Source organism: Oncorhynchus mykiss, chromosome 16, assembly GCF_013265735.2.
Source record: "Oncorhynchus mykiss isolate Arlee chromosome 16, USDA_OmykA_1.1, whole genome shotgun sequence".
Classification (NCBI taxonomy): Eukaryota; Metazoa; Chordata; class Actinopteri; order Salmoniformes; family Salmonidae; genus Oncorhynchus; species Oncorhynchus mykiss.
In genome coordinates this window covers 52,241,559-52,267,606 of record NC_048580.1, presented here as the reverse complement: position 1 = coordinate 52,267,606, position 26,048 = coordinate 52,241,559, and the positions used below count along the sequence as shown (strand labels likewise).

At 44.1% G+C, this 26,048-nt stretch overlaps 1 protein-coding gene across 3 annotated transcripts; it reads left to right on the top strand.

Annotated features, from left to right (window-relative positions):
* Positions 1–71: 71 nt before the first annotated feature.
* Positions 72–26,009, top strand: plekhm2 (pleckstrin homology domain containing, family M (with RUN domain) member 2). Of its 3 annotated transcripts, XM_021566373.2 has the most exons (21): positions 72–810; positions 1,890–1,996; positions 2,115–2,224; positions 2,662–2,761; positions 2,866–2,953; positions 3,204–3,369; positions 3,839–3,892; positions 5,591–5,870; positions 13,233–14,105; positions 14,546–14,615; positions 15,176–15,266; positions 17,046–17,110; positions 17,845–17,933; positions 18,206–18,338; positions 18,663–18,853; positions 19,765–19,830; positions 20,168–20,327; positions 21,184–21,363; positions 22,220–22,336; positions 22,494–22,638; positions 23,180–26,009. In XM_021566373.2, exons 1-20 carry the CDS (start codon positions 751–753, stop codon positions 22,629–22,631), a joined length of 3,138 nt encoding a protein of 1,045 aa, XP_021422048.2. In that variant the 5' UTR covers positions 72–750; the 3' UTR covers positions 22,632–22,638; positions 23,180–26,009. The 3 variants fall into 3 exon arrangements, with proteins under 3 accessions (XP_021422048.2, XP_021422047.2, XP_021422049.2); XM_021566372.2 differs by having other exon boundaries at positions 22,494–26,009; XM_021566374.2 differs by lacking the exon at positions 3,839–3,892 and having other exon boundaries at positions 22,494–26,009.
* The last annotated feature ends 39 nt before the right edge of the window (positions 26,010–26,048 follow it).

Below are 26,048 nucleotides of genomic sequence, written 5' to 3'. Positions count from 1 at the left end.
TCCTGTAGCAGGACAGGGCAGAACATATATTACATTTTTTTGCGAAAATATATCCGTTCCCACATCTGTCTACAACAATTTTGTTGGTGTGTCACGAGCTCATTGACAGGCGGTTAGTGACGTAGAACTTGGAATCGCTAGCTGCTGAGCTTATCATTGTCAAGAACTTATTCCTCCACTAGACTAAACATTGGGCCTGAACTTGCTCATGGTCTCGCAATTTCACAATGATAAGTTTATCTAAAGTAAAAGTAAGTTTGAAGAAGTGTATATATTAAAGGACAATTCTGATATTAAAATACTGGGTAGCTAGCTACACCGAAACTGTACGCAACCTATGACAGCGGGAGATTCATTCTCTAGCGCTAAGGTAACGCGTTGGCTAGATAGCTAGCAAGCTAACTTGTTAGCCAGTTTAGTTGAATAGTCATTCGAAGCGTTTCCGAGGCTAGTATTGAGACCGTAGCTAGCTAACGTCAGCTAGGAAACTAGTCAACGTTAGTAGCTAGCACTTGCCACTGTCTTGTGTGCTAGTTTAACTACGGAAACGTTAATACGGTAACGTTATCGTTACCTAGCCAGCTGCTTGCTTGATGGTTTATGTTGTGTGCTAGCCAATTACTGTACCAGCATTAAATAATAATGGCTAGCTAGCTTAGCTATCAGTTGTCTAGCTTTGAGAACATCAACAGACCACATCGAGACTTCTGTGAATCAGCTGACAGCTGCAGGCAGCCAAGGAGACCAGTGATGGATCAACTTAAAGTCAAGGACCGAATATTGGAAAACATTTCTTTGTCTGTCAAGAAGGTAAGTTTGATATTATGTCTCGTAAGCACACATTCTTCATGCTAGCATGATTAGCTAACTTGTTTGAAGACTAAACATGAGTATTACCCTAAGTTACGTAGCAGGCGTAAAAATAAACGCATGCTAGGATAAGTAGGCCTGGTTCATGAAAGAAAACAGTTGATGACTGTAAGGTCCTTGAACATTGTTTAGTTAGCTAACAAATATGGATTAAGTATATCAACATGGGTGTTTTGTTTACTAGCTAACGTCACTAGTATTGTATTGGTTGGTCGAGACATTCAATGTCTGGTGAAAACTATGCCGCATATCGATACTGTCACGTAATAAACTTGCTTTTAAAATTCTTTGTCATGGTCGAATCAGCAACCCTTGGGTAGCTAGCTAGGTCTATTTGAAGGACAACATATTGTTGCTAATTTTCCAAACACATTTCAATAAACTTGCTTCAGATTAACATGAGTACTGTGAAAACATTTACATTCAGTATTTGACTTCTAGGTGTCTTCATAAATTAGGCTGAACCCTGTTTGAATGTTGACATTCACCCTTTGCATAAACCTGTGCAGTGTGGTAACATTGAGTCCCTTCCTTCCAAAGTATTTGTGCTGTGCCAGACTACCACTGCTTTATAGACCTTGCCTGATATGATATTCAAATCATCTTCTGCCTATATTTGGTTAATTCCTGTCCCCAGTCTGTCTCGTGGTCACGTTACCATCAGGGGACTGGAATTTATTACATTTCTACATTCCAGTATATTCAGTCAGTGCTGTTTAACTGGTCATTTCTGAGGTGACGCACAAAAGTCTGATTAATTTAAGTTAGTCATGGTAATACCATTTAGGGGATCAGATATACTGTAGCATTTAACCAATTTCAGGCTCCATACTTCCATCAAAGCCTATACTGTATCCTCAGACAGACGTTGCACAATCATGCTTGTCAGCTGTCAATATTTGATGCATGGCGTACTCCTCTCAGGGTCTCATGACTAGGGAAGAAATCACCATATTTCTAGTTTGGCTGTGGGCCTACTCACATCAATCAGTTCCACCTGTTTTGTGCACTGACTGCAGTTGCAGAGTTACTTTGCTGCCTGTGAAGATGAAACCCCAGCCATTCGGAATCACGACCGGGTCCTACAGCGGCTGTGTGAGCACCTCGACCATGCACTGCTCTATGGGTAAGGAGACTGAGAGAGACCAATCTTCTCAGTACTTTGATACATCCTAACTCTGACATTGTCTGTGATTGTACGTTTTGAACTATGTTCTTCAACTCTCCTGTTTTGTGCATTGCAGGCTGCAGGATATCTCCTCAGGTTATTGGGTCCTGGTTCTACACTTCACCCGCAGGGAAGCGGTCCGGCAGATAGACGAGCTCCAGCACATAGCAACCAACCTTGGGCGAAGTAAGAACACAATAATTTTCACCACATCTTACGCACACATTCACATCAGTCTTGTGGGCAACTTAAGAGACAAACATTTCATAGTAGTAAACACGAATACATGCCATTTCTGTAAATAAATTCATACACTCCCATTTACTGTCATAATGTGAATGACATTTGTTAGTGGTTTGGCAAATGTAAGTTCCTCTTGTGTCACATGCCAGAAATGTAGCACAAGACTGCTGTTATTTGAGGTCAGGATTACAGTAATTACCACTGTGGTTTGCACATGTTTGTTTCTCTTTTTACAGAGGGGTTTCTTTGTAGGTATACTTGTTTGACTTATTTGCAAGTTCAGACAGGAAAGAAAGAATAGAGGGTGCTTGTAAAAATGATCTACTTATACCCATGTCCCTCGTACTGAGCAATTATTTTTCTGTTGTGTTTCTGTGCAGGTCGTGCCTGGTTATACCTAGCACTGAGTGAGAGCTCCTTAGAAAGCTACCTCCGTCTCTTCCAAGAGAACCAAGGATTGCTGCAGAAGTATTACTTCAAGTGAGTCTTCTGACCTAAAGAGCATCATATTATTCCTTTTGACTAATGCGTGTAGCTAGTCTCCTTATTGTAAATACACCATTTGCTTTGAATCTCTCCCCCAGAAATGCATTGGTATGCAGCCATGATCACCTCACGCTCTTTCTCACTTTGGTGTCGGGACTGGAGTTCATTCGCTTTGATCTGGAGTTGGTCAGTATTAAACCGTTGTTTGAAACCATTAGAATTCACATCAATACCCCTAATTTACAAAAGTCCAACAGTTCAATGTTCAGGCTTTATTGTAACAAAAGAAGGTACAACTTGGCTTAACCAAAGAATGTAAACAGAGTACATGGTTGGTGCGTAAAACCCAATAAATAATTCAGTCAATAAAGAGACATGTATAATGTAATATCAACAACACTCTCAAACCTCCATTGTTTTGTTTTCTGGGTGTTAGGATGTCCCCTACTTGGACGTGGCCCCCTACATGCCGGAGTACTACAAGCCCCATAACCTTCTGGACTTTGAGGAGCGTCTCCCAAGCTCAGACAGCCTGTCCCTGCACTCTTTCACCTCCACCAACCTGGAATGGGATGACAGCGCCATCGCCCCGTCCAGTGAAGGTCAGGGGCTCCACCTTCCTCTTTCTTGCTTTCTCTTTCTTGCTTTCTCTTTCTCTACCTTGGTTTCAGTCTCCACCCACTCCGTGTTATGCGGTCCATTAGCCTAATTCATAGGCCGGTGTGTCGAGTAATGGGGTGTTGAAGCTGATGTTGGATCGATCAGGTTAACCCGTTCATGGGTTATTACGTAGAAATAATAGTCTAGTGCTCACATTGAAGGGATTTTCATTGAGCACCCAACACAGTATGGTGTGAATGTTCTCATACAGTATCTCTCATCACTTTCCACAAACCATCGAGTCTTAATTTTTTTTAATTGTAGTTTTCTGTCTGCCTTGCCATACCTGTGTCTGTTATCATCATATGTGTATCATATTTCTCTCATATGTCATGTTTTCAGTGTGTGCCATTGTCTCTTCTCTCTCAGGCCTTCCTGTTCTAATGTTGAGTCTTATCCCTCCTTTTTTAGATTATGATTTCGGTGACATCTTCCCCGTGTTGCAGCCAAGTGCAGACTGGGAAGGTGGGACATGGTTACCCGTCCCCTATCCTCCCTCCCTCTCTGTCTCCGTCCTCACCTCTCCTGCCACCCCCTTGCCCGTCTCACAGCATCATGCATGTCCGCCATCCCACTGTGTGTGCTGAATGCATGCTGGTCCTCTGTGTGTTTGTGTAGCCAGTGGTTTAATTGGAGTATCTTAATTGCAATATCAATACTGATAAAGAACAAGCAGCTAGCTAATGCTAAGAGGGAATGGTAGAGAAAGGAATCAAAGGGCTTTTGATTAATCTACTGCTAGTTTCTTGGGAAGTAGGCTAAATGGATTGGTAATGCTTTTACACTTCTCTTTGAAGACACTACTGAATCAAGCATCACTCCTTAATATTTATTTTTCCGTTATTTTACCAGGTAAGTTGACTGAGAACACGTTCTCATTTGCAGCAACGACCTGGGGAATAGTTACAGGGGAGAGGAGGGGGATGAATGAGCCAATTGTAAGCTGGGGATTATTAGGTGACCGTGATGGTTTGAGGGCCAGATTGGGAATTTAGCCAGGACACTGGGGTTAACACCCCTACTCTTACGATAAGTGCCATGGGATCTTTAATGACCTCAGAGAGTCAGGACACCCGTTTAACGTCCCATCCAAAAGACGGCACCCTACACAGGGCAGTGTCCCCAATCCCTGCCCTGGGGTATTGGGATATATTTTTTTTAGACCAGAGGAAAGAGTGCCTCCTACTGGCCCTCCAACACCACTTCCAGCAGCATCTGGTCTCCCATCCAGGACCAACCCTGCTTAGCTTCAGAAGCAAGCCAGCAGTGGTATGCAGGGTGGTATGCTGCTGGCAAATATCATTACATTTGTAGAGTACAACAGGAGGAATATCATAATGATGCCTAGATGTTAACATTTTTTATGTATATATAATTTTAGGGGCATTTTGTGCTCAACTTTATGCAATAAATTATGATGTGGCACTATTGCCAACATTTAATACGATTTATGGCCAGGTAAGTTATTTTCTAAGTAGAAATGTCTATGCACTGGTGAATTGTTAGACGTTGACGATCATGTTTTAATGAATCACGCAACATGTTTCTCTTTGAAGATGTGATCCTAAAGCTAATGCAGCATTGATGTGGAATATTACTAATGAGAGCTGCATTGCCTAATGAAATGGTACTCACTCTGTCTGGTATCTACTGGCATATATGTGGAATATTCTCTCTTTCTCTTTGTGGAAACATTGGAATGCATGTATTTGGTCTAGGTTTAACCCAGCCTTTATAGCTTTTGTCACCAACATTAGCATGTGGCACTGCATTCATTCACTTGACATAGGCTAACTAGTTTAATTTAAGTATAATTTCTCCAAGCAAGTCCTGGTATGTTGCATTGATTGACTTCAACAATATCAATTAGGCACCTAATTTGAACAGATAATGAAACATCCTAAATCAATTTAATAAACACTTGTGCCCTTATGTATGCTTTATCAACTATATTGTACAGTAAGCTATGGTAGGATGGTTTAGCCAAGGCCTTTGTCGCTTATGTCTGTCTTTCTGCCTGTGTGACCTTCTCACCCCTGTCCCAGCCAAAGCACCAGTATCTATTCTCATTCATTTACACCCAGAGTGTGTTCAGTAGCCTGTGGCATACTGTACGTGTGACTGTTCGTCTATTCATTTGACTGTGTGTGTGTCCCTCCATAGAGGGTGACCTCACCGACCCAGTCAGCTGTCCTCGCTCAAATGCCTCAGACCCTCAGACGGTCTTCAGTGATTCTGTGATTCTCCGGGCAGCCGCTGCCGTCATCACAGTGAGGGGAACGCCGCCGCCACCGCCCCGCAGCCCCACCTTCAGACACAACCCCTTCAACGAGTACTCGGACACCAACACCTCGGCTGACATTACACCCGTCCACACAGCCAGCTGCCACCACGACACCAGGGACGACATGGAGAGCATCAGCAACGAGCTAGAGGTTATCAGGTACAGCACACACCCCGAACATTAGCCTCTGTGGCTTAAACTACATGGGAATTAGCCTAGTTAGGTGGTTATCCTTTTATGTTACCCATACTTTTCTCAGCCTCAACACAGAGCTTGGAGTTGTTGAATCCAATTGGCACATTATCACTTAATCTCGATGTCTGTAAGCTAAAGTTATCAGATCAACAAAGCCCTCGGACACCCGACAAGGCCCAAATCCCTGTCATTCGCATGAAGAAGAGACGGAAATATCGGGGACGTAGGTCGGGGTGCCTTGTCATTAGAGGCGGATTATCAACTAAACGTTGGATCCTTACAAGGCACCCCTACCCACTATTAGCCAACGTGCAATCATTTAAAAATAAATTGGATGAGCTCCAATCAAGACTATCCTACCAACGGGACATTAAAAACTGTAATAACTTATGTTTCAGTCGTGGCTGAACGACGACATAGATAACATACATCTAGCTGGGTTTTCAGTACATCGGCAAGATAGAACAGCTGCCTCCGGTAAGACAAGGGGTGGTGGTCAGTGTCTATTTGTAAATAACAGCTGGTGCACGAAGTACCAAGTACTTAATATTAAAGAAGTCTCGAGGTTTTGCTCGCCTGAGGTAGAGTATGTCATGATAAGCTGTAGACCACACTATTTACTGTAGACCACACTGTTTCATTTAACAGTTCATCTATATTTTTCGTAGCTGTCTATTTACCACCATAAACTGTTGCTGGCACTAAGACCACACTCAACAAGCTGTATAAGGCCATAAGCAAACAAGAAAATTCTAATCCAGAGGCGGCGCTCCTAGTGGCCAGGGACTTTAATGCAGGGAAACTAAAATCAGTTTTACCTAATTTCTACCAGCATGTTACATGTGCAACCAGAGAAAAATAAAAAAACTCTAGACCACCATTACTCCACACACAGAGACGCGTACAAAGCTCTCCCTCGCCCTCCATTTAGCAAATCTGACCATAATTATATCCTCCTGAAACCTATTTACAAGCAATAACTAAAACAAGAAGTACCAGTGACTCACTTAATACAGAAGTGGTCAAATGATGCAGATGCTAAACTACAGGACTGTTTTGCTAGCACAGACTAGGAATATGTTCTGGGATTCTTCCGATGACATTGAGGAGTACACCACATCAGTACACGATCCTCAACACAGAGGCCCATCAGGGGTGCGTGCTCAGTGTCCCCCTGTACTCCCTGTTCACCCATAATTGCATGGCCAAGCACGACTCCCAACACCAAGTTTGCAGCCGACACGACAGTGGTAGGCCTGATCACCGACAACGATGAGACAGCCTATAGGGAGGAGGTCAGAGACCTGGCAGTGTGGTGCCAGGATAAAAACCTCTCCCTCAACGTGATCAAGACAAAGGAGATGATTGTGGACTACAGGAAAAGGAGAACTGAGCACGTCCTCATTCTCATTGACATGGCTGTAGTGGAGTAGGTTGAGATCTTCAAGTTCCTTGGTGTCCACATCACCAATGAACTATCATGGTCCAAATATACCAAGACAGTCGAGAAGAGGGCACGACAACACCTATTCCTCCTCAGGAGACTGAGACTGAAAAGATGTGGCATGGGTCCTCAAATCCTCAAAAAGTTCTACAGCTGCACCATCGAGAGCATGGTTGCATCACTGTCTGGTATGGCAACTGCTCGGCTTCCGACCGGAATGCACTGCAGAGGGTAATGCGTACGCACAGTGCATTACTCGGGCCAAGCTTCCTGTCATCCAGGACCTTTATACCAGGCGGTGTCAGAGGAAGGCTCTAAAAATTGCCAAAGCCTCCAGCCACCCTAGTCAGGTACCGCATGGCAAGCGGTACCAGAGCGCCAAGTCTAGGTCCAAAAAGCTTCTACCCCTAAGCCATAAGACTCCTAAACAGCTAATCAAATGGCAACCCAGACTATTTGCATTGTTCCCTCCCCATTTGTACGCTGCTACTACTCTCTGTTTATTAGCTATGCATTTTCACTTTACCTCTACCTACATATTACCTCAAACAACCTGTGCCCCCACACATTGACTCTGTACCGGTACCCCCTGTATATAGCCTTGCTACTGTTGCTCTTTAATTATTTGTTATTTTTCCATTTTCTTTTTACTTCAGTTTATTTTAGTAAATACTTTCTTAACACTTATTTTTCTTAACTGCATTGTTGGTTAAGGCTTGTAAGTAAGCATTTCACTTAGGGATGCACGATTTATCGGTGAGCATATCGGAATCGGAAGATATTAGCTAAAAATGGCAACATCGGCATCGACCCGATGTCAAAGCTGACGTGCATCCCTATACAGCGTAGGTAGATGACCTAATGACGCCACAAAAAGTACAGGGCTACACAGAACAAAAGCAGAGAAATACTAAGCACACACTTCCAACAACTAAAGAAGTTCAAGTTGAGCAGTCATTTGAAAGAATAAGAACATTTCAGCGAGACAACTCAAAGTCGAATTCCATTTAACGCAAAGATAATGGAATTCATTGCCCTTGACAATCAACCGTTCTCTGTCGTGGATGATGTTGGCTTTCGTCGACTGGTCGGGCACCGGTACATAGTGGAGTTTGGAGTGTGACTGTTTGAGGTTGTGGACAGGTGTCTTTTATACTGATAACAAGTTCAAACAGGTGCCATTAATACAGGTAACGAGTGGAGGACAGGGGAGCCTCTTAAAGAAGGTCTGTGAGAGCCAGAAATTTTGCTTGTTTGTAGGTGACCAAATACTTATTTTTCACCATAATTTGCAAATACATTCCTTAAAAAATGTTTTCTCATTTTGTCTGTCATAGTTGAAGTGTACCTATGATGAAAATTACAGGCCTCTCATCTTTTTAAGTGGGAGAACTTGCACAATTGGTGGCTGACTAAATACTTTTTTGCCCCACTGTATATATATCCTACCCTGCCTTTCTAAGGTCTTCGAAAGCCAAGTCAACAAACAGATTACCGACCATTTCCAATCCCACCATACCTTCTCCGCTATGCAATCTGGTTTCAGAGCTGGTCATGGGTGCACCTCAGCCACGCCCAAGGTCCTAAACGATATCTTAATCGCCATCGATAAAAAACAATACTGTGCAGCTGTATTCATTGATCTGGCCAAGGCTTTCGACTCTGTCAATCACCACATCCTCATCGGCAGACTCGATAGCCTTGGTTTCTCAAATGATTGCCTCGCCTGGTTCACCAACTACTTCTCTGATAGAGTTCAGTGTGTCAAATCGTAGGGCCTGTTGTCCGGGCCTCTGGCAGTCTCTATGGGGGTGCGTCTGGGTTCAATTCTTGGACCGACTCTCTTCTCTGTATACATCAATGATGTCGCTCTTGCTGCTGGTGATTCTCTGATCCACCTCTAAGCAGACGACACCATTCTGTTTACTTCTGGCCCTTCTTTGGACACTGTGTTAACAACCCTCCAGACGAGCTTCAATGCCATACAACTCTCCTTCCGTGGCCTCCAATTGCTCTTAAATACAAGTTAAAACTAAATGCATGCTCTTCAAACCGATTGCTGCCTGCACCTGCCTGCCCATCCAACATCACTACTCTGGGCGGTTCTGACTTAGAATATGTGGATAACTACAAATACCTAGGTGTCTGGTTAGACTGTAAACTCTCCTTCCAGACTCACATCAAACATCTCCAATCCAAAGTTAAAACTAGAATTGGCTGCCAAACATACCCTTGTAAAACTGACCATCCTACCGATCCTCGACTTCGGCGATGTCATTTAGCAAATAGCCTCCAATACCCTACTCAATAAATTGGATACAGTCTATCACAGTGCCGTCAGTTTTGTCACCAAAGCCCCATATACTACCCACCACTGCGACCTGTACGCTCTCGTTGGCTGGCCCTTGCTTCATACTCGTCGCCAAACCCACTGGCTCCATGTCATCTACAAGACCCTGCTAGGTAAAGTCCCCCCTTATCTCAGCTCGCTGGTCACCATAGCAGCACCCACCTGTAGCACGCACTCCAGCAGGTATATCTCTCTGGTCACCCCCAAAACCAATTCTTCCTTTGGCCGCCTCTCCTTCCAGTCCTCTGCTGCCAATGACTGGAACGAACTACACAAATCTCTGAAACTGGAAACACTTATCTCTCTCACTAGCTTTAAGCACCAGCTGTCAGAGCAGCTCACAGATTACTGCACCTGTACATAGCCCATCTATAATTTAGCCCAAACAACTACCTCTCCCCCTACTGTATTTATTTATTTATTTTGCTCCTTTGCACCCCCATTATTTCTATCTCTACTTTGCACATGTTTCCACTGCAAATCTACCATTCCAGTGTTTTACTTGCTATATTGTATTTACTTCGCCACCGTGGCTTTTTTTTTTGCCTTTACCTTATCTCACCTCATTTGCTCACATTGTATATAGACTTATTTTTCTACTCTGTTATTGACTGTATGTTTGTTTCTTGGGGGAGGCTCACAGGGAGTATGGCTACGCCAGGTAGGAGACCTGCGCAAACTTCCTGTGCTTACCGGGGGGCTAGAGAGACCGGGCAGGCACCGTGTTATGCTGTGGTGCGCACGGTGTCTCCAGTGCGGGTGCATAGCCCGGTGCGTTACATACCAGCTCCTCGTATCGGCCGGGCTAGAGTGGGCATCGAGCCAGGTAAGGTTGGGCAGGCTCGGTGCTCAAGAGCTCCAGTGCGCCTGCACGCTCCGGTCAATCCAGTACCACCTCCACGCATCAACCCTCCGGTGGCAGCTCCCCGCACCAGGCTTCCTGTGCGTGTCCTCGGCCCAGTACCACCAGTGCCAGCACCACGCATCAGGCCTACAGTGCGCCTCGCCTGTCCAGCGCTGCCAGAGCCTTCCTCCTCTCCAGCGCTGTCGGAGTCTCATGCCTGTTTAGCGCTGTCGGAGCCTTCCTCCTCTCCAGCGCTGCCGGAGTCTCCCGCCTGTTTAGCGCTGTCAGAGCCTTTCTCCTCTCCAGCGCTGCCGGAGTCTCCCGCCTGTTTAGCGCTGCCTGAGCCTTCCTCCTCTCCAGCGCTGCTGGAGTCTCCTGCCTGTTCAGCGCTGTCAGTCTGTAAGGAGCAGCCAGAGCTGTCAGTCTGTAAGGAGCAGCCAGAGCTGCCAGTCTGCAAGGAGCTGCCAGTCTGCAAGGAGCTGCCAGTCTGCAAGGAGCTGCCAGAGCTGCCAGTCTGCAAGGAGCCGCCAGAGCTGCCAGTCTGCAAAGAGCTGCCAGTCTGCAAGAAGCCGCCAGTGCTGCCAGTCTGCAAGAAGCCGCCAGTGCTGCCAGTCTGCAAGAAGCCGCCAGTGCTGCCAGTCTGCAAGAAGCCGCCAGTGCTGCCAGTCTGCAAGAAGCCGCCAGTGCTGCCAGTCTGCAAGAAGCCGCCGGTCAGCATGGAGCAGCCAGAGCCGCCGGTCAGCATGGAGCAGCCAGAGCCGCCGGTCAGCATGGAGCAGCCAGAGCCGCCGGTCAGCATGGAGCAGCCAGAGCCGCCGGTCAGCATGGAGCTGCCAGAGCCGCCGGTCAGCATGGAGCAGCCAGAGCCGCCGGTCAGCATGGAGCAGCCAGAGCCGCCGGTCAGCATGGAGCAGCCAGAGCCGCCGGTCTGCCAGGATCCGCCAGTCAGCCAGGATCTTCCAGATCCGCTAGGATCCACCATTCAGCCAGGATCCGCCAGTCAGCCAGAATCTACCAGAACTGCCAGTCAGCCAGGATCTGCCAGTGCCATTTACCTGCCTGAGCTTCCTCTCATTGCCGAGCTTCCTCTCATTGCCGAGCTTCCTATCATTGCCGAGCTTCCTCTCATTGCCGAGCTTCCTCTCAGTGCCGAGCTTCCTCTCAGTGCCGAGCTTCCTCTCAGTGCCGAGCTTCCTCTCAGTGCCGAGCTGCCCCTCAGTGCCGAGCTGCCCCTCAGTGCCGAGCTGCCCCTCAGTGCCGAGCTGCCCCTCAGTCCCGAGCTGCCCCTCAGTCCAGTGGGGACCTTGGTGAGGGTTACTAGGCCAAGGTCGGCGGCGAGGGTCGCCAATCAAAGGACGCGATACAAGGGGACTAAGACTTTGTTGGAGTGGGGTCCACGTCCCGCGCCGGAGCCGCCACCGTGGACAGACGCCCACCCGGACCCTCCCCTATGGATTTAGGTGTGCGGCCGGGAGTCCGCACCTTGGGGGGGGGGGGGGGGTTCTGTCACGCCCTAGTCTTATTATTATTTTGGTCAGGCCATGGGTTTATTATGTGGTGTGTTTTATCTTTTTTATTTTTTTTGTAGGTATTGGGATTGTATTATAGTAGGGTTATCTAGTATAGTCTATGGCTGTCTGGAGTGGTTCTCAATCAGAGGCAGGTGTTTATCGTTGTCTCTGATTGGGAACCATATTTAGGCAGCCATATTCTTTGAGTGTTTCGTGGGTGATTGTTCCTGTCTCTGTGTTAGTTTGCACCAGTATAGGCTGTTTCGGTTTTCGCGTTACGTTTCTTGTTTTGAATTGTTCGTGTTTATTCGTTATTAAACATGTATCAAAATTACCACGCTGCATGTTGGTCCGCCTCTCTTTCGATAGAAGAAAACCGTAACACATACTCCTAGCTCCAAACACCTGACTCGAGAAATAAGCTGATCAACTACGTATGCAGCAGACGTGATACCCTCTGTCGTGGCATTTAAACGTCTGCTCAACAAAACTGCCGACACAGACCGTGGGGTTAAAACTTACAAAGTACTCGAGGCTGTGAACAAGCGATTCGGTGCCATTCTCTCTAAGCCTCTACTGTGTCGCCACCATGCTTGTGTGTGTGTGTGTGTGTGTGTGTGTGTGTGTGTGTGTGTGTGTTTATGACCTTTTTTATTTAACTAGGCGAGTCAGTTAAGAACAATTTCTTATTTACAATGACGGCCTACCCTGGCCAAACCCGGACGATGCTGGGCCAATTGTGCGCCGACCTACGAGACTCCCAACCACGGCCGGATGTGATACAGTCTGGATTCGAACCAGGGACTGTAGTGAGCTTTTTTCCCTGAGATGCAGTGCCTTAGTCCGCTGTGTGTGTGAGAACTTTTTAACTGTACTAGAATGCTTAAAAGGCCGCAAAAATCTTTCATATCTGTTATTGGTATCGCTTTTTGGGGGGCAAGGAAAATATGCGTATCGGCTAAAAATGCCATATCAGTGCATCCCAAATTTCACTGTCAGGTTGTATTTGGCTCATGTGACAAATAAATATTTGATTTGTTTTATTGGCACACACATACAGGTCAGCAAGCCTTGTAGCTCTATGGCTTGGAAAATGTGATTTGTTAATTTATACAATGGGCCCAGGAAGAGTACACATGAACTACCCATTATGACGTGGTTGTTTCTTTTCCACCAGGATGGCCAGACGAAGGAAGCCATCCAAGAAGCGCTGTAGCGTGAAAAGCTCCACAGTGAGCGGTGACCAGAACAATGTGGCCTTCGAGCAGGCGGAGGCAGACAATAGAGCCCCGGCTGGATGTGAGGGACCAGAAGGAGACACCTGGAGCCCCACTGTGGGGTTGCCGCAGGGCTCAGGGGGGGCCGAGACGGCGAGGAGGAGCAGCAGGAGGGAGACAGGGGAGGAGGAAGAGTCAGAGGGCCTCCTGCGGCTGCCGGAGATGACAGACACCTCCATGGACAGCGTTGGCCAGCCCCTACGTGACGTCATGGACCGGCTCAACGGTGCTCTGGATGGGGAGAAGACCTGGGGGCGACCAGCTGGAGAGGAAGAAGAAGAAGAGGAGGGGGTGAAAACCCAGCAGAGTTCCCTCCCCAGAAGGCCCTCCTCCACCAGCCTTGAAGCCAACCCGCAGCCCCCGGGGCAGCAGCCCTTTCGAGGGGATTCGATGGGTGAGCCGCCTGACCCGGAAGCCAGGGACCCCCCCCTGCTGCGCCCTGCTCTGGCCCCGAGTCCCAACTTCCTGCAGGCCCCCCCGGCTCCTGCAGACTTTTACTGCTTTACCCCCCACAGTCCAGATGCTGCTGCCCTGCGTAGTGGCCACCATGACACTGCAGGGCATGGCCAGTCACAGGCTCTTCTTGGTGGCCATGAAGTTGAGGCAGAGGCACCGCCAGGACAGGACCCCTCCCTAGAGGAGGAAGAGCATGATGAGGAGGAAAAGGATGAGGCAGTAATGGTTGAGAATGGATTGGCTGCTGGAGAAACTGAAGAGGAGACGGAAGAGGACAGGCTCAGTCCAACGGAAAACTCTCATCCTGCAGAATTTAAGTGAGTTGAGGGTTACTTAACACAATTTTAGGTGAACCATGAATGAAACCTTTTTTTTCATGGTGCAATATGTCAAATATAGCTTTCTGGTTTCGAATTTAGATTTCTGGTTTCTAAAATGTTTTAATGTCCGTCTGATTTCAGGTTGTGACATAACAAGCAATGTATAGTGTAGAGAATCATTGTACCATCTAAACCGCTAAGAAAAACATTTTTAATAACCAGAAATATAGTTTTATAATATTGCTGTATGAAGCTGATATGAGTAAAATGAAACTTACGGAGGAGGGGAAGCAATCATAATGAAAGATGTATAATTCACATTTCTATCTGAAATCAGTCAGGTCGCACACCAAATTACACAATGGACCTTTTTAAGTATATCTTTTTTGGCAATACTTTAGCCACAGTGGTGTGCTGATTCTGTGTGGCCGTTTCAGGGTGGACAACAATCACCTGCTGCTGCTCATGATCCACGTCTTCAGAGAGAATGAGGAGCAGCTCTTCAAGGTAAGCCTCTGTTTCACTGTGGTATATTATGTTGGGGGGGGGGGGGCATACATTATGATAATTTGAGCATTTATCATTGGATTTAAACCCTCCCTGTCATGGATTTAACAATATTAGATGCTTCCCTCCAATCCAAAGCATTTAAATCCTTAAAAGGGAGTGTGCACACTAGGAGAAGCATTGAGAATCGGGACGCTGCCACAACCATGTCCATTCTGAATACATAACTGGGGAAAAATTATTCAAATGTATTGGTGAATAAACAAGTACTATTAGTATGCTTTGCAGTGTATATTTAGAGTTTATATGAACCTTTTTTTAACTAGGCAAGTCGGTTAAGAACAAATTATTGTTTACAATGACGGCCAAACCCTAACCCGGATGACGCTGGGCCAGTTGTGCGCCACCCTATGGGACTCCCAATCATGGCCGGTTGTGATACAGCCTGGATTCGAACCAGGGTCTGCAGTGACGCCTCTAGCACTGAGATGCAGTGCCTTAGACCGCTGTGCCACTCGGGAGCGGTGCAGTCCTGAGTGTTTAGTTCTGTCTGTTCCCAGATGGTGAGGATGAGCACGGGTCACATGGAGGGGGACTTGCAGCCTCTCTACCTGCTGCTGACTGACTGTTACATCTACCTGCTGAGGAAAGGTGAGGGTTTACTGCTCATCACGCTCTCAGATACTCTCTTTCTTACTGTTTCTATCTATCTCTCGCTCTCTCTGTCTCTCTGTCTTTGTGTGATGGTCATTACATTTATATTTAATGGCTGCCTTTGACTTTGCTTGTCATGCTCTATCCTATCTATCTACAGTGCATATGGAAACTATTCAGACCACTTGACTTTTACACATTTTGTGACATTACAGCCTTATTCTAAAATTGATTAAATACATTTTTTTTCTCATCAATCTACACAATACCCCATAATGAAAAACGTTTTTTAGAAAATTTGCAGAATGTATTAAAAATAAGAAACAGAAATACCTTATTTACACAAGTATTCAGACCCTTTGCTATGAGACTCAAAATTGAGTTCAGGTGCATCCTGTTTCCATTGATCATCCTTGGTGTTTCTACAACTTGATTGGAGTCCACCTGTGGTAAATTTAATTGATTGGACATGATTTGGGAAGGCACACCTGTCTATTTAAGTTCCCACTTTTGACAGTGCATGTCAGAGCAAAAACCAAGCCATGAGGTCAAAGGAATTGTCCGTAGAGCTTCAAGACAGGATTCTGTTGAGGGACAGATCTGGGGAAGGGTACCAAAACATTTCTACACGATTGAAGGTCCCCAAAAACACAGTGACCATCATTCTTAAATTGAAGATGTTTGGAAACACCAAGACACTGGCTAGAGCTGGCGGCCCAGCCATACTGACCAATCGGGGAGAAAGACCTTGTTCAGGGAGGTGACCAAGAACCCAATGGTTACTCTGACAGAGCTCCAGAGTTCCTCTGTGGAGATGGGAGAATCTTCCAGAAGGACAACCATCTGCAGCACTCCACCAGTCAGGCCTTTATGGTAGAGTGGCCAGATGGAAGCCACTCCTCAGTAAAAGACACCTGACAGCCCACTTGGAGTTTGCCAAAAGGCACTTAAAAGACCCTCAGACCATGAGAAACAAGATTCTCTGGTCTGATGAAACCAAGATTAAACTCTTTGGCCTGAATGCCAAGCATCACGTCTAGAGGAAACCTGGCATCATCCCTAGGGTGAAGAATTGTGGTGGCAGCATCATGCTGTGGGGATGTTTTTCAGCGGCAGGGACTGGGAGACTAGTCAGGGTTGAGGGAAAGATGAACAGAGCAAATACAGAGAGCTCCTTAATGAAAACCTGTTCCAGAGCGCTCAGGACCTCAGGCTGGGGCAAAGGTTCCTTCCAACAAGACAACGACCCTAAGCACACATCCAAGACAACGCAGGAGTGGCTTCGGGACAAGTCTCTTATTGTCCTTGAGTGGCCCAGCCTGAGCCCACACTTGAACCTGATCTAACATCTCTGGAGAGAACTGAAGATGGCTGTGCAGCAACGCTCCCCATGAAACCTGACACAGCTTGAGAGGATCTGCAGAGAAGAATGGGAGAAACTTCCCAAATACAGGTGTGCCAAGAACACTCAAGGCTGTAATTGCAACAAAGTACTGAGTACTTTCCAAATGCACTGTAGATAGATAGGACAGAGCGTGACAAGCAATGTCAAAAGGCAGCCATTAAATATAAATATTTTGCTCTGACTTGTGTAAATGTGATATTTCAGTAGTTTTTGCTTTGTCATTATGGGGTATTGTAATCAATTTTAGAATTAGGCTGTAACGTAACAAGATGTGGAAAAAGTCAAGGGGTCTGAATACTTTCCGAATGCACTGTAGCTGTCTGTCTGTTCATCCCACACTTAAACACTCTCTCTCTCTCTTGCTCTTTCAGGTGCAGCGGAAAAGCCCTATACAGTAGAGGATGCCATCTCTTACAATGAGTTGGACTTTGTCTCTGTAAGTTGTCTATACTGCTGGGATATGTTGTCTAGTGTCAGGATTGTCTGTGAATTGTTTCTTGTAATGTCGAATGGCTGCAAGGACACAATACTTTTTCTTCAAGTTTTAGCTTTAGGGTTGTCTTGGTCAATGTTTAGCTTCAGGGTCACAGTGTCACAATGTTCATGAGGTCAGATGGTTCATGATGAGTTTACTAGATTCGCGTTGTTCCAGTCATTGTTTATGGGAATTCCAAGATGGCCGGCAATCTTGCAACCAATTTGAAAACTGTTGACTGTGACTTTCTGTCATTCAAATGTTCAAATGCAAATTGTAGTAGATCCTTCATAGACATATGTGCAGCGGTAGCAATTTACCAAAAGTAAAATCCCAACGCTTAGTTTATGGACTAGAGTCTTGTAATGAGTTTCATTTTCCAAATAGTGTTGATGCCACCATATCATTTTATGAAGTACTTTGGACTGTATGAGGGAAGTGCATGAAAGATGCCTTGAAGGGATACTTTGGGATTTTGGCTATGAGGGCCTTTTATTTACTTCCCCAGAGTCCGATGAACTGACTCTGGGGAAGTGACTGGAAGTCTAAAAAAATGAAAAGATTACTTTTATATTGCACATTGCCTCCACCTAAAAAGCTGATGGACAGAAGAAGGGAAAACGACAAGAAGGAAATTATTGTCAATGTCCAGTCCACTAAGTTGTGCTGTGTTATTGTCCCTGTCCGTCTCTCAGGTGGGCTTGGACCAGCAGACATTCCTGCTGGTGTGCACCAACAGAAGACGGCAGTTCCTCCTGGACACGGCCGACTCATCGCTTACTGTGTGAGTGCCTCCTCTAATCTGCTCTCCCTCCTTCTCCCTGGCGTCATCTCCACAGTCTAAAATGGCTTCCTCTCCCCATCTCCTTTCCTCCATCTGTGCTAATTCTAAAGGACTGGACTGTGGAAAGCAACTTCCTAGTTGGCATGCTCTCGCTTATGTTTCCATATCAGTACGAATGAAGGAGAAGAGAAGCAGAATAAGTTACTCTTTATCCCTCCCCCTCTCTTCTAACCCACCATCCTCTTTTTTCTTTCTTTCTCTCTCTTCCCCAGATGTTTTTTGGCAGCCCTGACGTCGGCCATGATAAAGGGGTGCAGGGAGCCCCCCTACCCCTCTGTGCTGACTGACGCCACCATGGAGAAACTGGCCCTCACCAAGTTTGTCTCCCAGGAGTCCCACTGTGAGGTGAGGACCACCAATTTTTGCTGTCTCACTTAGCTGGGCCTGCACACATCCTTCATTTCTAAAATATACAAATAAAGACATTTCATTTTGAAAGAATGCCTGTATACTGATTTTATGCTCTCATGAAATGAAGTCTTATTTTGATTGGAATCACATTACAATACACACTTAACTCTCATCAATCATGGATCTGATGGAGTGGTTATAGGCATAGCTATGACTAGCCACAGACATCACCAACTCAATCAGTATGCTCAACACATGTACAACAATGTGTAATAGACAAGGGATACACTTGTGTAATGATGCGTTGTGTCTGTGTAGGTATCTCAAGTGATCATTCGCCTGTATTCTTTGATTCACTGGGAGGACCCCATGGATGTGACTCTGGCCACCCAGACAGCCCTGGTGGGCGCTGGGGACTCGTCCAGCACTAAAGAGGGCCCCCTACTCTACAGAGCATGCACCACCTACCTGGGCAAGGAGCTGTGGAAGAGCTGTTACCTCGTACTGAGGTATGTATTGGCAGTCATAGGCTTTTAGAGGAACAATATGCTGAAATCACTCTGCCATTGCCTGGTTGCTAAAGTTCTAAACTGATTGCCTAATTTCTGTTTATGTGATGAAACAAGCAGTGTAGAGAATCATTGTAACGTCTAAACCTCTGTGTAATATATTTTCAATAACCAAAAATATTGTATCTTTAGCTGTTTGAAGCTAGTGTACAAAATCGAAAGTAAAAAAAGACGCAAAAACAAAAGTTAAGGACGGTAAGCATAAACATAACACCCATAAAACAGATCTATCGCTTATAAGACTTTCAATGAGAATGACGGATCTATAACTCACATTTCTGTGTGAATTTGGTTGGGTTGCCCATAAAGCTACATATTGCACCTTTAATAAACCCATATAATAAGACATCATACAGGCTCGGAATTGCTTATAACAAGTAATAAAGCATTGTACCTGGATGCGTTTTCCAGGAAGTGTTACTGATATATCTGCCTTCTATTACGTTTGTTATAGAATGTAATGTGTAACTTTACTTGAACAGGTTGAAGCACAGCTACAGTAACACATTCCTGTTCTTATTTTAATGTAACTGCAATATTCAATGTAATAATATAATTATACATTTGCACATTTCATTGTGCTCAAAGCAAGATTATAAACTGGGTTGTTCAAGCCCTGGATGCTGATTGGCTGAAAGCCATGGTATATGAGGCCATATACCACGGGTATGAAGCAAAACTACTTATTTACTGTTCTAATTACATTGGTAACCTTTTTAAGATGGTAATAAGGCACCTCATGGGTTTGGGGGGCTAACAGCTTAGCCGTAGTATATTGTCCATATACCACACCCCCTTGAGCCTTATTGCTTAAATATATTTCAGTATGTGTTCCTCTTGTCCTTGTTCAGCAAAGGGGTTCTCTACCAGTATACAGAGAAGACTGATGGGACACCACTAATGTCCATCACTATGGGGTAAGGCATGCACGCCGTGTTACTGCTCATCCTCCAACATGTGTGTTGTGTCTGTTTATGAAGGGATTATTTCCACAAGGGAATGGATCTGTGCCTAGCGCTTTTATGGATCAAGTTGTTTGGACAAATGCACTGGGTTCAAACGTAGGTGATTGCACTTATTTTGCTGAATTTTCCAAAGTCATAATTTGATGACCCATAGTCGATACCCATAGTCGGGTATCTATCGCTATGAAAATATATATATTTTTTGTAAATAGTAGGCTATTGACTTTTCCTATTTTCATTGTTTGACCATCTTCTGTGTGCTCTCTCCCACCCTTCCTCGCTCTCTCAGGGGTGAGTACTGTGGAGGTTGCCGGCGCTCCAACAGCACAGAGCAGCCTCATGCCTTCCAGGTGATCCTGACAGAGCGGCCTCCTCTGGAGCTGAGCGCCGATAATGAGGGAGACATGGCCGACTGGATGCTGGTGCTCTGCCAGTCTGTCTCCAAAGGGGTGAGGGCATACACACACACGCTGCACTCTGACACACATGCACACTGCACCGTGAGAATAATGAGAGTGAGCATGGCTGACCATGCAGATTTTGCCATGCTATAGCCATGAGGGGAAGAAAACCCTACTAGATTAAAAACATATTTTTGCATGAACTGTCCCACACCATGTCATTCCCTATCTCCCAACATTGAGTTCAGTTCCTCCAGGTTCAATCAAAGATTCACTGCAGACAAGGGATCTTTCTCTGATTTTTAAATCAGAAATATGTTTGTTTTCATTTAGTTCATGGTTTTTCTACATAGAATTGTTGTTGTTTTTGTACCGTCTATGTCCAATCTTTTTTTATATAAACATTTCCGGGATAGAAAAAGGTTTTCAGTGTAAACTTAAACGATTAAAACGATATAAAGTATGTCGAAATCATAATGGACCTAATATACTTTTTCAAAAAGATCTTTGAGAACGAACAATATTTTTGTCATTGATTTTATGTTGAGTCACTCGGGATAGCATAAGCCATGGCAAAATTTGTAGAATTGCAGGAAATTAGCTTTAAAATAGCACATTTTCTCTCGGCCCCATGGAAAGATCTGAAAAATTGCAGGAAATTTGCTTTAAAAGATACATTTTGCAGCCAACAGGAGGGCATCTAAAACTGCATCATTGGCCACAACCCTGCCATGCCCACCACCTAAGCCAGATTTTGGTCCAGAAAAAAACCTGTCGTTTTAACAGTAGCTCTGAAGTACATAGGTTAAGTATATCTGTATTTTATCAATAAATTAGACTGGTTTCCCTATATCACCCCCCACCATAGCTGTTTTTATTCTTTAAACCTCCCTTCTGTCTTCAGGTGATCCCCCAGGGCGTGGCCCCCACACCGTGTATTCCTTGTTGCCTGGTGGTGACAGACAGGAAGCTGCTGACATGCCACCAGGACTGCCAGACTAGCTTCTTCCGCTCGCTGGGCGGAGCTGATCTCTCTGATGTCACTGCTGTCAGTCTGGAGGACGACAAAGAATACTGTGTTGTTGTGAGTCCCTTCACGCCTGCCTTGTCCTCACTTGCCTGTGCCCTCTAGTCTTTTCTCTTTGTCTCAATTAAAATTGAATTTGTTCTATTGAACATGCCACCACTATAAAAGCATTTTAATTATATGAAGAATCTTGTAGATCAGTGGTTCCCAAACTTTGTTTGTAGTCCCGTACCCCTTCAAACGTTCAACCTCCAGCTGTCTACCCCCTCTAGCACCAGGGTCAGCACACTTTCAAATGTTGTTTTTTTGCCATCATTGTAAGCCTGCCCCACACACACACACTGAGTTTTTGTCACAATTCGGCTCGTGTGAAGTCACAAGCTCTTATAGGACCAGGGCACAAATAATAATATAATAATAATCAATAATTTTGCTCTTTATTTAACCATCTTCCATATAAAACCTTATTTGTTAATCGAAAATTGTGAATAACTCACCACAGGTTAATGAGAAGGGTGTGCTTGAAATGATGCTCATAACTTTGCAATGTTGGGTTGTATTGGAGATAGTCTCAGTCTTATTTAATTTTCCGCACACAGTCTGTGCCTGTATTTAGTTTTCATGCTAGTGAGGGCCGAGAATACATACATACACCTTAGCCAAATACATTTAAACTGTTTTTCACAATTCCTGACATTTAATCCTAGTAAAAATTCCCTGTCTTAGCTCAGTTAGGATCACCACTTTATTTTAAGAATGAAATGTCAAAGATTTATTTCAGCTTTAATTTCTTTCATCACATTCCCAGTGGGTCAGAAGTTTACATACACTCAATTAGTATTTGGTAGCATTGCCTTTGTCTGTATTGCTCTTGCCATAATTATTATATTATTATTATTATCTCTGTATATAGGAGTTTGCAGTGGACAGGGCTCAGTTCCTGCCTCCCTGGGTGTTGTACTTCAGCGGATGTGAGGAGAGAGACCGCCTGCTGGAGGCGCTAGAGAGTGCCTGGAGAGACATTTTCCAGGTAAGGGAGAGAAGGATCGAAGAGGAAGGGGTTTGAGACAGGCAAGGATAACAGTAAAAAAGGATCAGCTCAATAACATGATTTCCCTGTGTCTCTGTCCCTCTCTTGCTCTCTTTGTCTCGCACTTTCTTTTCAACCCTCTTTTCTTGTGATCCAGGTGTGTCTGCCTCGTAGGAGGGTGTCAGAGCCGTCGGTGCAGAAGCATTGTGGCGAGGCCTTGGCTCTGATGAGGAGTGCCTGGCAGAGAAGTGACAGCCTGGCCCGGGGACGTGCCCAGAGAGAGCCCTGGTGCTGACAGACAGGTGGATGGACAGGCTTTCACTAACACTCCTATCTATTCCTACTCTACACATGGTCGTAGTCAATTTCATTCAAATGTTATCAATTCTGCAATTCTGCAATTCTGCAAAAAATATACCATTATTTTCTATGTGGATTTGTTCAATTGTCAAATTTAATTTCAACTGGGTGACTGAGTTTGAATGGAATTCACACCAAACCTGTTACATATAATTATGACAACAGCCATATAGATAGAGGGAAACGCACTCTCTGTTGTGTCTACATTATGAAGAGTATACGGTAAGTTAAGCATATGAGGATGTGTCTTCATGGGATGTTGCGAGACACAGCAGTTTGAATCTCCGTTCACACTCCTGGCCTTCACAAATATGTATGTAGGGCTGTGACAGTCATGGCATTTTGGATGACGGTTATTGGTCAGGCAAATGACTGGTCACTGTTTTAATCGTTTGAGTAGCAAAATGTTTTTTATATAATTTTTTTTTTAAACACTCATTTTCTCCTCTCCTTCGCTCCTTACTGCACGTGCTGCTGCTGCAGAGATGGGGTCATTGCCTAGGCAACTAAAGACTGTTGCTAAAACGTCTTGCTTCTTTCAGCAAGGAGCAACAAAGTTTCATCATGTTGTAAAGAGTCCATGTTACCTCTGAAAGGGACTCAACTGCACAATGCCTGTGGTCCTGTCTTCAGTCGGCTCATTCAATGTAAAAAATATATATATACATATTTTTTACTGTTATTTTATTTTCATCATTGTCTTCATCCGTAATCGTCAGTTACACAATTACACAGTAGTTGTGCCAGCCCTATATGTATGTATGTATGTATGTATGTATGTACGTTCTGCTTGACTTTCCTCTTCTCGTTGAGTCGGCCGTCAGGGGAGGAGGTGCACTCGTTATAGAATAAGACGTTCACTCACATATATGAGGTTCTTTTGAACCTTAACCAACACACTACATGTCTAGTGCGTATGTAAAACACGGTATAGTATTGAATTATAGTATTGTATTTTTATCAATCCTTACGCAAATGTACATTGCCCATCTCTCCATGAATCCAGACCTACATTGATTTAGTCTTTTATAGGTTTGTCTGTTGTCAAATACCTCAAACAAAACCCTTCTCTCCCATGCAAAGGTTGTGATAGTTATTCTTCAGTCACTTGAAGTGGCATACACTATTAGTTACAGCACTCATCTCTTGCCTTGGTCGGCCATCTTGGTTTACCATTGGGTTTTCCACCTTTTAGTAATGTCGGGTTGGATGGTCAAAGTTAATATTAAAGTATCAGAGCGGAGAATGGTCTCAACCTAGCATGGATACACTTTTAACAAAAAGGATGAGAGGAGAGAGTAACTTGCTGTTGAATGCGAGATTGCACATTGCTTTTGTGTTTCAGCCGTGGTGATTTTATTTGAGGGTATTGATAAGTTCATTGGGGTTCTGTGCGAAGTTCATGTTCAGTGCTGCTTTTAAATATAAGCACAAATGGGAGCAAATAGTTGTTCATTTGTAACACGACTTGTTATGCGAGTCTAATTGTATGCAATTTATAAAGGGGATATATTTGCTTTTATTTTGCGTGGTTTGTTCTAGTCATTTGGCACACACCTCTATCCTTTGAGGGGAGTGTCTGTCATTGCATTGTATGTGTTGCAAGTGGCCTGGTCAAGATGTGGGATATGTCAATGTTCTACAACAGGTGGAGGCATCAGTGCATCCCTACTTTATTGCACAACCTGTAGTTTTATTGCTCTGGAGACTCTGTTGCGCAATGACAGACCATTGCTTTTAGTCCAGTAGTTATAGTACAACCAGTCCATATGCATTAGTAAATAAATAAAAAGCAGTTTGACTAGAGATTACACTACTTTATTCATATGATTTGACATTGCATTAATCCAATTTACCCCTTACAATGTATCCCCCACATAATTAAATGCAAATCCTCACATTAATTTGTTTGATAATGTAGCTAATTATGTTATGTGAAAGTAAGATTTTTGTGTTACTGTTGACAAGAGGGGAATTTATCCAATGCCATGGCTATCCTGAAATTGCTCAAGGGCAGAGTGATGCTAAGACTTTAAAATGTATGCCAAACAAAAAACCAGTGATAGCAAAGTTAAACAAACCATACAACTCTGCACAAGGACTACTTTGAACTATTTCCACAGAACATTTGACAAAAACACATCTACTTGAACAGTAAATGTGTTTGTCAAATTTTCAATCAACATTTTTAAAAGTCGTCGTTATGGTTTGTTTAATTTTGCAATCAATTTTTTGTTCACCATAGATTTTTTTAAAGTGAAAAATCTTGAGTCTCAGGATCACTCTGTTACTGTGGAATTTACTTCAATCATCAGGAGAAGGTTTCTGGAGGCTTTCAGTTTAATTGCCTGTTGCTCCTAATAATCGCGTCCTTTTTCATTACCTTCATTTGATTGGTGATAATGACCTCAGGCCCTGTTTTGACCAAATAAAGTACTACTCTTGAATGTGGCCTTATACTGCTGCTGGCTTCTAATCGAACATGATTAAAAATCAGTGAAATTAATTTGCTGGGTTGTGAATACACAATGTGTGTGTTCCCTGTCCTCAAATTGCATTATAGTAATAGGCGTAATTACTAAACATTCTCTGCTTTGAGCATTTTAAGTGCCACGTGGTCTTGCCTCTATTCTACTGTTTCTGTAGGCGTGGGAAGCCGACATCCCAGAATTTTGCTTCTCAGGTTAGAAATGTTACAAATAATTTAAATGTAGTAGCCTAGATCCCATGCAGAAAAGACCCAACACCTCAAGCCAGAGAAACCATGTCCTACATTTTAGTTTCAACTGACTTCCGCTATTTTATATCCCTTTTATTTTGTTGGTACTTATCCCTTAGTTTTCTAAGCAGTGGAGTTAGAGAGCTCAATGGAAGTAAGAATGTTAAATTATGTTCTAGAGAAATGTACAATTGCGATACTTAAGTATTTGAAAGGTTTGTCAATATTTGATTGAGGAAAGGAAATATGAAGCATCTTGGATTCATATCCAGAGTTAAGTGAAGTTTGTCTTTATGAACAGTAATTTAAATGTTGGACATTGCTGGCCAATGGTGGATTACTTCTTTTGATTGACTACTTGTGAAAATAAAATTGTTTTTACGTTTGTTTTTATATCTATATATATTCTTCGTATTGTGTTTAGCTGTCTTTTTTTATTTGAAATGTATGAAACTAATGGGATTGCTCTATTGTATGATAACCTGTGATCATCACACTAAAACCTGCACGTATTTAGTGTTTTTATATTGCTAATAACGAATGTACAAAAAACCTTGTGAATAGAACAACATGAATAAAGAAATTCAAACCATAGCTTTTCAACAACTAGTCTTTGTTTTAATGACCTTAACA